The 11,737-nt window shown below is 46.6% G+C and overlaps 1 protein-coding gene across 6 annotated transcripts in view; it reads right to left on the bottom strand.

Moving 5' to 3' along the window:
* ppip5k1a (diphosphoinositol pentakisphosphate kinase 1a) overlaps positions 1–11,737 on the bottom strand; it is a 48,021-nt gene that overhangs the window by 17,783 nt on the left and 18,501 nt on the right. For 5 of the 6 annotated variants that reach the window (XM_055921792.1, XM_055921790.1, XM_055921796.1 and 2 more), the window contains 15 exons: positions 11,606–11,692; positions 9,476–9,551; positions 8,416–8,528; positions 7,780–7,865; positions 7,011–7,136; positions 6,812–6,933; positions 6,550–6,732; positions 5,375–5,516; positions 4,689–4,912; positions 3,932–4,059; positions 3,566–3,680; positions 3,351–3,458; positions 3,154–3,270; positions 2,502–2,642; positions 2,080–2,173 (listed from right to left, as the gene is read on the bottom strand). In XM_055921792.1, coding sequence (XP_055777767.1) covers positions 2,080–2,173; positions 2,502–2,642; positions 3,154–3,270; positions 3,351–3,458; positions 3,566–3,680; positions 3,932–4,059; positions 4,689–4,912; positions 5,375–5,516; positions 6,550–6,732; positions 6,812–6,933; positions 7,011–7,136; positions 7,780–7,865; positions 8,416–8,528; positions 9,476–9,551; positions 11,606–11,692 — 1,862 coding nt within the window. The remainder of the gene's footprint in view (positions 1–2,079; positions 2,174–2,501; positions 2,643–3,153; positions 3,271–3,350; positions 3,459–3,565; positions 3,681–3,931; positions 4,060–4,688; positions 4,913–5,374; positions 5,517–6,549; positions 6,733–6,811; positions 6,934–7,010; positions 7,137–7,779; positions 7,866–8,415; positions 8,529–9,475; positions 9,552–11,605; positions 11,693–11,737) is intronic. The other variant, XM_055921793.1, reaches the window with a different exon arrangement.

Genomic DNA, 11,737 nt, shown 5'->3' with positions numbered 1-11,737 from the left:
CTCTAGCATGGTCCGTATGTACCTACAGTAGCTAGGCCTCTAGCATGGTCCGTATGTACCTACAGTAGCTAGGCCTCTAGCATGGTCCGTATGTGCCTACAGTAGCTAGGCCTCTAGCATGGTCCGTATGTACCTACAGTAGCTAGGCCTCTAGCATGGTCCGTATGTACCTACAGTAGCTAGGCCTCTAGCATGGTCCGTATGTACCTACAGTAGCTAGGCCTCTAGCATGGTCCGTATGTACCTACAGTAGCTAGGCCTCTAGCATGGTCCGTATGTGCCTACAGTAGCTAGGCCTCTAGCATGGTCCGTATGTAGCTACAGTAGCTAGGTCTCTAGCATGGTCCGTATGTACCTAGCTAGGCCTCTAGCATGGTCCGTATGTGCCTACAGTAGCTAGGCTTCTAGCATGGTCTGTATGTGCCTACAGTAGCTAGGCTTCTAGCATGGTCCGTATGTAGCTACAGTAGCTAGGTCTCTAGCATGGTCCGTATGTACCTAGCTAGGCCTCTAGCATGGTCCGTATGTACCTACAGTAGCTAGGCCTCTAGCATGGTCCGTATGTGCCTACAGTAGCTAGGCCTCTAGCATGGTCCGTATGTACCTACAGTAGCTAGGCCTCTAGCATGGTCCGTATGTACCTACAGTAGCTAGGCCTCTAGCATGGTCCGTATGTACCTACAGTAGCTAGGCCTCTAGCATGGTCCGTATGTACCTACAGTAGCTAGGCCTCTAGCATGGTCCGTATGTACCTATAGTAGCTAGGCCTCTAGCATGGTCCGTATGTGCCTACAGTAGCTAGGCCTCCAGCATGGTCCGTATGAGCCTAGCTAGGCTTCTAGCATGGTCCGTATGTGCCTACAGTAGCTAGGCCTCTAGCATGGTCCGTATGTACCTACAGTAGCTAGGCCTCTAGCATGGTCCGTATGTACCTACAGTAGCTAGGCCTCTAGCATGGTCCGTATGTGCCTACAGTAGCTAGGCCTCTAGCATGGTCCGTATGTACCTAGCTAGGCCTCTAGCATGGTCCGTATGTGCCTACAGTAGCTAGGCCTCTAGCATGGTCCGTATGTGCCTAGCTAGGCCTCTAGCATGGTCCGTATGTGCCTACAGTAGCTAGGCCTCTAGCATGGTCCGTATGTACCTACAGTAGCTAGGCCTCTAGCATGGTCCGTATGTACCTACAGTAGCTAGGCCTCTAGCATGGTCCGTATGTGCCTACAGTAGCTAGGCTTCTAGCATGGTCTGTATGTGCCTACAGTAGCTAGGCTTCTAGCATGGTCCGTATGTAGCTACAGTAGCTAGGTCTCTAGCATGGTCCGTATGTACCTAGCTAGGCCTCTAGCATGGTCCGTATGTGCCTACAGTAGCTAGGCCTCTAGCATGGTCCGTATGTACCTAGCTAGGCCTCTAGCATGGTCCGTATGTGCCTACAGTAGCTAGGCTTCTAGCATGGTCCGTATGTGCCTACAGTAGCTAGGCCTCTAGCATGGTCCGTATGTACCTATAGTAGCTAGGCCTCTAGCATGGTCCGTATGTGCCTACAGTAGCTAGGCCTCTAGCATGGTCCGTATGTACCTAGCTAGGCCTCTAGCATGGTCCGTATGTGCCTAGCTTGACATTTTAGTAATTTAGCAGACGCTCTTATCCAGAGCAGTAGTGAGTGCATACATTATCATACCGGTCCCCCGTGGGAATCAAACCCACAACACTAGCGTTGCAAGTGCCATGCTCTACCAACTAAGATACACAGGACTAGTACCTAGCTAGGCCTCTAGCATGGTCCATAGATACTGTACTAACTCCAGGTTGATTTCTATCAGAAATAGACAGTGAGAGCACCATGCCACCCCTCCCTCTACCATCATAGGCTTTAATGAGAGTTGGGGTGATATAGGTAAACACAGTTGCCATAGCTACAGTGTAAGGGAAGGGAAGGATTGGTTAAAGTTGCCCTTATATGTTGCTCTGAGGTTCATTTTGTATTCCCCCCACTAATGGTTAAGGCTAGGATTGGGGGAGGGGAAACTGATCCTAGATCTGAGTGTGTTAGGGAGCAGGGAGGAAGGAGACACCCACCTAGACCACTCTGCTTCATCTCAGGGGACTGGCGAGAGCAGGAGGGGAAAAGACGGTAGCTGCCTGCTTTGAATGAAGACGTCTCCGACAGGACCTGGGGTGACACACACACATTATTTGGTAAGGAGCAAATTCAGAGCGTCTGACACCATACACAGATCTCCATCACTGGCTGCCAGACTGAAGGACCACATGTTATCTCTGCCAGACAGACAAGTAACTCAGAGCAACAATACAGCAGGAAAGCCCTGGCTTATGGCTGCATCCTAACTCATGGAACACAAATGTCTTATAGTATATCTCTATAGTCAAAAGATGCTTGCAATCCTTGTCTCATTTTTCACTGCTGCTGCTACTACCACTACTCCTACCTCTGGCTTTATTGACAATAGAAGGTTGTGTGTGTGTGAGAGAGATTTTACCTCCATAGACCCAGTCTTGCGGTTGCGAATCAGAGGGGATCTCCGGTGGATGCCCATTGGGTCAGAGAGTGGTAGGGCCCGGTCGGGCTCGTCACGTGATAGATCCTCCAAGCTGCCAGGGTCTGTCTGTTTCTCATCATTCTGAACCAGGAAGAAGGGTGACAGACATGGGGCGCGTGCACACAACACATTTAAAAAACACAATATAACATAGCCAGACACTTCACGGGGCATTGATGTACCACTATGGGCACTTTCACATTTCCCTGTATGATCCGGAAGCTGGATCGTTTGGTACCCTGATCCACGCTATAAAGCATGCGTGAAACTCAAACAAACCTTGGCTGAATGAATCCTGGACCTGCCAGAGTGGTGGGTTCAAGATCCAGGACCAGAGTATCAGGCTTTGTGACACGGCAGCCCGAGTAGCGATTAACTTTTGCCCGTTGTAAACAAGCTAGCTTGCTAAGTCATGTAGAATGTGCATCTTGCAAATTGCACCGTGAAATGGTTATTTTTAGTTCTTGTTATACCATAATATATTTTGTAGAATTCTCAGAAATGCCTCATAAAACCAATCCAGGGTAGTGAATTTCATATGTGAAAACGTCCTATTAGATTAACATTAGGACCAGACATTAAACACTGTTACCTCTGCGGAAGCGGGACGGAAGCCGAAGCCCATTGGTGCTTTCTCCTCCTCCTCGCAACCTTTGACCCCAGGGCTGAAGTGAAGCTCCACATGGAAACGCTCCTCTGACGACGGGTCCTGAGGGCCAGCACAGAGAGGGCTTAGTGAAAGAAAGGGAAACAGACACACACCTACTACAGACACACACACACCACTACCTTGTTGTTGTCCTCATACAGCATGATTACTATCTGAGTCATGTAGTTGAGTTCAGAAACGGCACCAAGGTAGTCCATCGCCCGCTTCCACTGCTGGTCCTTCTCCTCCTGTCACACACACACCAATTATTGGATCGAATGTAGTTCTGTTGCTGTTGTTCAGGGAAATGTAGTTCTAGGTAACCGTAGTTCCTCTGTGGTAGTTATGTGCTTACGTCAAGCAGGCCTCCGTAGCGGAAGGTGCTGAGTAAAGAGTGGACGTGACTCTCGCTGGTGAAGTACAGACGTGTCCGCACGTGGCGACCTGGTGACATCACTCCTCGAGAGTACCTGAGTCGCCAGAGAAACAGAACATCAATGTTTTATTTAAGTTGCCGTCAAACATGGACTCTGTGAACAAAGACATATGTGGGACATAATTGACTGAGCTACAACTTCATGTTGCAGTTGCCTTTAGACGCAGATCTAGGATCAGCTCACCCTTTCCAAATCTTAACCATTCGGAGAGAGGAAACGCAACTGACCTTAAATCAGCGTCTAGGTGCAACTTGACTATTGCTGCCCTGTGAGTCAAGACTCACAGTGGATGGAGTTTGTTGACTGACTCATCCTCGTGGGTCCTCTGGAGGTCCAGCTGGATCTTCTTGACCAGAGGTAGGCAGTAGGCGTACGCTATGTCCAGCTTCTCCACTTTGTTAATGCCGTATTCCTGAGGACAATACACAAGTCGTGAGAATTACTCCCTGCCTACGACACACAGCGGTCAGAGCATTGCTATATACAAAGTCTGGGAGCATATAAACAGTGACTGGTGTCCATCAACAGTAGGTATGAGGATGTCAGCCAGAGCCTCTGACAGCCTGTGGAGTTCCAGAGTATCCATCTACCGCTTACAACTGACCCAACCCTCCTTCCTCATCTGTGGTATGATAATATCAGCGAGGGCATGTGACAATCTGAACAGCTCCAGAGTATCCATCCATCTCTCCAAACATCCATCCACCCACCCATCTCTCCACTCCATCCATCTCTCCACTCCATCCATCCACCGCTCTCTCCACTCCATCCATCCACCACTCTCTCCACTCCATCCATCCACCGCTCTCTCCACTCCATCCATCCACCGCTCTCTCCACTCCATCCATCCACCGCTCTCTCCACTCCATCCATCCACCGCTCTCTCCACTCCATCCATCCACCGCTCTCTCCACTCCATCCATCCACCGCTCTCTCCACTCCATCCATCCACCGCTCTCTCCACTCCATCCATCCACCGCTCTCTCCACTCCATCCATCCACCCACCCATCTCTCCAGCCCTCCTTTCCTCTCTCCCTCACCTGTGGTATGATGATGTCGGCGAGGGCTCGGGACAGCCTGAACAGCTCCAGTGTGTCCTCCAGGCCCAGCGTGTCGTTATGCTGCACGTCGTACTTCACGCAGTCGTAGATATCCGGGATCTTGCTGATGTCGTAGCGGCCGCTCTTCATCCGGAAGTCCCGCTCCAGCTTGGACCAGCGTTGCAGCATCAGCTCCAGAGTCTCACTGTGGTACAGCTGCAGGTCTGAGGGTCAGGAGGAGAGGAAGAAAAGGACACAGTAGTCTGGGATTGGTACAGATCAAATCAAATTGTATTAGTTACATGCGCCGAATACAACAGGTGTAGGAGACCTTACAGTGAAATGCTTACTTATGAGCCCCTAACCAACAACACAGTTAAAAAATAAAAAATAAAAGTAACAAGTAATTAAAGAGCAGCAGTAAAATAACAACAGTGAAACTATATACAGGGGGGAACTGGTACAGAGTCAATGTGCGGTGGCACCGGTTGGTCGAGGTAATATGTACATGTAGGTAGAGTTATTAAAGTGACTATGCATAGATGATAACAGAGAGCAGCTGCAGATCCACCTCACCTTGTGCTGTATTGATGGCCAATGTATGGTTAGCGTTCAAAGCGTTCAACATTGTACCGAGCTGAAATAACACCATCACAGTGCTATACTATGTTAACAAAAGGGTGTACCTGCAGATTTGGGGTCCTCTAGTCTCTTGCGTATCTGGGAGGTGAGACTCTGGATGAGTGTGTAGACCTGGTCACATGTCATCACAGGGTTCTCCACAATCCTCATAGAGTTAACCACAGAGGCTGCACCTGTAGGGGCCAGCTGGACGGACGGACACACACACATCTCACTAAAGAACATTATGCAATAATGAACAGCTTAAAACATCTAAATCCGCTTTGCTTTCATTACAACCAATTACAGAGCCCAGAATGATCAAAGAGCAGAGCAATAACATAGCAGAACAATTTCCACCCTCCTGTAGAAATCACTAGTTTCTATACATCATCTCAATCATGTATGATTTAGCCTAGCTCCAGCTTGATTTAGCCTAGCTCCAGCTAGATTTCGCCTAGCTCCAGCCTGATTTAGCCTAGCTCCAGCTCGATTTAGCCTAGCTCCAGCTCGATTTAGCCTAGCTCCAGCTCGATTTAGCCTAGCTCCAGCTTGATTTAGCCTAGCTCCAGCTTGATTTAGCCTAGCTCCAGCTTGATTTAGCCTAGCTCCAGCTTGATTTAGCCTAGCTCCAGCTTGATTTAGCCTAGCTCCAGCTTGATTTAGCCTAGCTCCAGCTTGATTTAGCCTAGCTCCAGCTTGATTTAGCCTAGCTTCTGTCCTTTCCCATTCAGTAAGACGCATTAGAAAGGATGAGGAGGAAACTAAAAGCTTCAGAAAGGATTTGTGGAAAAGGAAGCTTGTTCTGCTTGCAAACCTCATTAGGATTAAGCCCTTCCAGAGGCTAGATTTACTTTAGAGATTTTGTAACAATGCCTACTTCTTTTTCACTCTAACCCCTTTTCTTTAAAGCTTGTGTTCGTAATGGAGGTAGTATGGTGATCTACCTATGATTTCCTGATAAGACTCGTGTCAGCACCCCAAGTTAATGCATAGGCCTGATAAGACTCATGTTAGCTCCCCAAGCTAATGCCTAGGCTAAGGCACACAGACGACCCGAGTTTGATACCTGAAGCACAAAACCAATAAAAACGTCCCGAAGCGGAGTGAATGGGCAGGTACTATCTACTAGTCTGTTTTTTTTGTTGCATCGTACAAAGTTTTGCTACAGTGTGCCCTGAACACTACCCAGGTTGGTTGCACTTACTTAGCTGAGCAGGAATTCAATGACATCAATTACCCTATCGTAGTCCTCCTCGGTGAACTCCTGGTCTTTCTGCATGATCTCGTGGAGACGGGCCTTGACGCGGTGCTGGCAGCCGCTGAGCGAGTCGCTGTCGTTGTCCAGCAGGCCGTTCATGTTGGCACTCTTCACCATCTGCACAAGGATGGGCGTCAACTCTCCCTCTAACGCCAGCAGACCCTGCCAGGCAAACACTCAGATAAACACATTTACACACACAAAGAGCTTTGACCTCTAACCTCTGATGCCTAGTGGTTACCTTGGCGAAAGCTGCGGCGGTCATCTGCACTCTGCCCTCGTCAGACGCGTAGATCTTGAGGTCGTGTCGATACGTGCTGTGTAACCGTAGCAACCCGCAGCCAGGGAACCCAGCGTAGTCTCCTAGAACGACAGACAATGATCAGATGTTTTTTTCAGTGAACATAGTTGGCAGCAGTGTTTGTGTGTGTGTGTCTCACCTTGTCCTCCGGGGTACATGCAGCGGAAGGCCCTGCCCAGCTCTTCAGCCTGTACCCTGCCTGCTGGGGTCAGCTCCCCTCCCCACTTCAACACCAGCAGCAGAGAAGGGCACTCCTCACGTGTGTCTGTGGAACAACACATCAGCTTAACTAGTAATCAATTCAACCCTACGTATCGTAAAAACCTCAATTCAATGCCCAGGCTGGCTTTAACTGTGTGTGAAGTTGAGTTTGGTTGGAGACCAGTACGTATTGTACTCAGGCATTTAGTACAATTCCTATCACTGATAGCCCAGTTTGAAATTGACAACACTTGTGTTACATTTAGCACACAAAGCATGTTACAAAATGAGAAAATTAAGATTGCGCAAAAGTAACTGCAGATAACCTACCTACCACTCTGTGATAAAACTTACTAATTGGCAATACCAACTGTGTTTTTGACATGCAGGGCTCAAATGTCTAGCACTAGATAGAGAAACTATGAACTGGAGCAGAGTGGCAATTTGATGTGTTCATGTGAGGAGAAACTGATACCCAGCTCTTACTAGAGACCAGTGTTTATTTGCTGGAATGTCTAGTGATATCTGGCTACCATAAGACACTGATGCTTGCTGGAGGCTTGGCGCGTAAGGGACGTTTTACGGTAGAACACTTTTTCTACAAATGCAACTCAGACATATAGTACGTGGTGCTGGTGACTGGGGGAAAGCTGCCCCCTTATGATCTAAGCAGTAGAGGTGAAATGTTTCCTCCGCTTTCTCCATACCTTCCTCCTCGCTGGATGTTTTGGGCTGCCCATGGGGCAGGTAGGTGATCTGCACTTTTCTGTTGATCCCAGAAAAGTGGCCATACCTGGAAAAGACAGGAATAGAAAAAAGGGAGAACCATGTGTTATGACTGTCCCCATGTCCAGTCAATCATGCATTGAATAGCCTGGGTGTCAGTCTGTTTCTGCTTCAGCCAACTTGTCATTGTCTAGCTAGCCAAAACGTGCCTGGAAATCAGGGACTAAGCAATGATAGTGTTGTTGAATGCAGAACCAGTTAGTCACGAACCTATTTTTAAAAAAACAGCCTCAACTTTGTTCTGGCTGCTTGAAGATCATTTGTCATCATCATAAAACTAGTTACCAGTTCAAAGACCACTGATTCACTCTTCCTCAATCTTTCAAATGTCTAAGAATTACATCTGATTGGACTATCCTACAGGTTCCATAAACTACTTTACAGCTTTGTGATTCCACAGACAAAAACTGGACATTATGTGCGTTGTCCAGTTCATATTTTTCCACAATCTAGTTTGATGACATTTTGATAGAACTACGATGGCCCAGAAAGTCAAGAAGCCCCAGGTGAGATTGTGTGCCTAATAACACGTTGGTCTAGTTAGACACGTCACTCACATCTCCAGAACAGTCTTCAGCTGCTCCAGTTTGGATTTCTTCTCTTCGATCTCGCAGTCTTCTCTTCCATCACCCAGTTCTAGCAACAGTTGCCGAGCTATGTCCAGTACCTCCTAACCACACAAAGGAGATGGACAAAATCACAAAGCCATCCGAGACATGGAATAGAATGTATTAATTTAAGGAAATTATTTTAACAGTCTTGTGGTTTACACAAACAAAATGGACACTTGAAATTAGTTGTGTCAAATGGGATTCCTACACAGCTTTGACCATCTAAACACAGGAATTGATACATTTGCGATCAAAGAGCGGTGCGATGGCTAACTGTAAGTAAGTGAATTCTTTCAAACCACATTTAGCAAAGTTAGTTATATCTTTCTGAGTACAGATGTGGTCAAATGAAGAGAAGTATCTCAATATACAATTGTTTTCTTCTTCTTGATCCTATGCAGTTGTTAATCAAACACACATGTAAACAAAACAAAAATTAAATTAACAGATTTTAGAAGAAAGTGAATCATGCAAGAGTGCCAATATATTTGACCGCATCTGTAAGTAAGTTAGCCAGATGTATTATTTACAGTTAGTTAATCCCTCCTACACTCATTCGCTAGCTACCGTAACACGTTTCCAAAAATGACGAAGTGGCCACAGTTGTGCTTACATTTTACCGAAATGTGACGTACACTAATTCACTTTCCATGCGTATTGTCCTCCTCCAAGGAGGAAATTATTTTCACAGTCTCGTGATTAACACAAACACATGGACAAGTACAGTTAAAAAGTTAAGTCAGCCATGTCAAATGTGATTCACACAAACATGTGACAGGAATTGATTTATTACTTGGCTAAAGTGAGTAAAATAACAAAGATCAACAATGAAGTATATCCCCTAAAGGGATACATACTATAGAAGTAACAAGGAAAGAGGATATAGTTTGTATAATATCAACGTTTCAGTACAAAGGCCTTTCTCAAGACCAGAAAGGACTTTGTACTGAAACTATAACGCCCTCTTCTCGTGTGGCTTTGTTGGTCGCTCATTCTATTTACTTACCTGCAGTTGTTTGGGCTTCTTCAGCTTCAATTTCCCTGTCTTGTAACCAGCGTATTTGTCAAACAATTCAAAAAACCTATTGGAGAAAGACATTGTATTTTATACCAAATGTAGTAAAAAAAAAAATATATATATATATACACTGCTCAAAAAAATAAAAGGGAACACTTAAACAACACAATGTAACTCCAAGTCAATCACACTTCTGTGAAATCAAACTGTCCACTTAGGAAGCAACACTGATTGACAATAAATTTCACATGCTGTTGTGCAAATGGAATAGACAAAAGGTGGAAATTATAGGCAATTAGCAAGACACCCCCAATAAAGGAGTGGTTCTGCAGGTGGTGACCACAGACCACTTCTCAGTTCCTATGCTTCCTGGCTGATGTTTTGGTCACTTTTGAATGCTGGCGGTGCTTTCACTCTAGTGGTAGCATGAGACGGAGTCTACAACCCACACAAGTGGCTCAGGTAGTGCAGCTCATCCAGGATGGCACATCAATGCGAGCTGTGGCAAGAAGGTTTGCTGTGTCTGTCAGCGTAGTGTCCAGAGCATGGAGGCGCTACCAGGAGACAGGCCAGTACATCAGGAGACGTGGAGGAGGCCGTAGGAGGGCAACAACCCAGCAGCAGGACCGCTACCTCCGCCTTTGTGCAAGGAGGAGCAGGTGGAGCACTGCCAGAGCCCTGCAAAATGACCTCCAGCAGGCCACAAATGTGCATGTGTCTGCTCAAACGGTCAGAAACAGACTAAATGAGGGTGGTATGAGGGCCCGACGTCCACAGGTGGGGGTTGTGCTTACAGCCCAACACCGTGCAGGACGTTTGGCATTTGCCAGAGAACACCAAGATTGGAAAATTCGCCACTGGCGCCCTGTGCTCTTCACAGATGAAAGCAGGTTCACACTGAGCACGTGACATACGTGACAGAGTCTGGAGACGCCGTGGAGAACCTTCTGCTGCCTGCAACATCCTCCAGCATGACCGGTTTGGCAGTGGGTCAGTCATGGTGTGGGGTGGCATTTCTTTGGGGGGCCGCACAGCCCTCCATGTGCTCGCCAGAGGTAGCCTGACTGCCATTAGGTACCGAGATGAGATCCTCAGACCCCTTGTGAGACCATATGCTGGTGCGGTTGGTCCTGGGTTCCTCCTAATGCAAGACAATGCTAGACCTCATGTGGCTGGAGTGTGTCAGCAGTTCCTGCAAGAGGAAGGCATTGATGCTATGGACTGGCCCGCCCGTTCCCCAGACCTGAATCCAATTGAGCACATCATGTCTCGCTCCATCCACCAACGCCACGTTGCACCACAGACTGTCCAGGAGTTGGCTGATGCTTTAGTCCAGGTCTGGGAGGAGATCCCTCAGGAGACCATCCGCCACCTCATCAAGAGCATGCCCAGGCGTTGTAGGGAGGTCATACAGGCACGTGGAGGCCACACACACTACTGAGCCTCATTTTGACTTGTTTTAAGGACATTACATCAAAGTTGGATCAGCCTGTAGTGTGGTTTTCCACTTTAATTTTGAGTGTGACTCCAAATCCAGACCTCCACGGGTTGATAAATTTGTGTAATAATAATAATAATAATTTTTGTGTGATTTTGTTGTCAGCACATTCAACTATGTAAAGAAAAAAGTATTTAATAAGAATATTTCATTCATTCAGATCTAGGATGTGTTACTTTAGTGTTCCCTTTATTTTTTTGAGCAGTGTATATATATATATGTATATATAAAGAGATCAAGTCACTTATTTTGTATATTTACATTTTAGTTATTTAGTAGATGCTCTTATCCAGAGCGACTTACAGGAGCAATTAGGGTTAGGTGCCTTGCTCAAGGGCACGTTGGCAGATTTTTAAAAATCTAGTTTGTTTGGGATTCGAACCAGCGACCTTTCGGTTAATGGCCAATAGGCTACCTGCCGAGTCGTCATGGAACAGTGGATGTCATGAAACTTAATGACTGGTAATTTATCAGGATTATTATGACACGATTGAAAGATGTAAAATAGTTAAATAAAGGTTAAATTTAAAATGTTAAAACACAATTAAGGGGTCATTGACAATCATGAGATCTAAGGCATTACACCTAGACTTTACATACAGGGTTACCCAAGAACTCACATGGGATTCCGCACTTCCATCTTCATCTTCTGCTTAGGAGTTCGGTCTCCGTGGCGGATTATTGCGATGACACAGCGTAACTCCATCCTGATTGGAGGGAATGTGACAGTAAAAAGGAATCTGAGTGAACAA

Source organism: Salvelinus fontinalis, chromosome 4 (assembly GCF_029448725.1).
Source record: "Salvelinus fontinalis isolate EN_2023a chromosome 4, ASM2944872v1, whole genome shotgun sequence".
Lineage (NCBI taxonomy): Eukaryota > Metazoa > Chordata > Actinopteri > Salmoniformes > Salmonidae > Salvelinus > Salvelinus fontinalis.
Note: the sequence above shows the minus strand (reverse complement) of the source record. Positions and strands in the feature narration are given on the sequence as shown.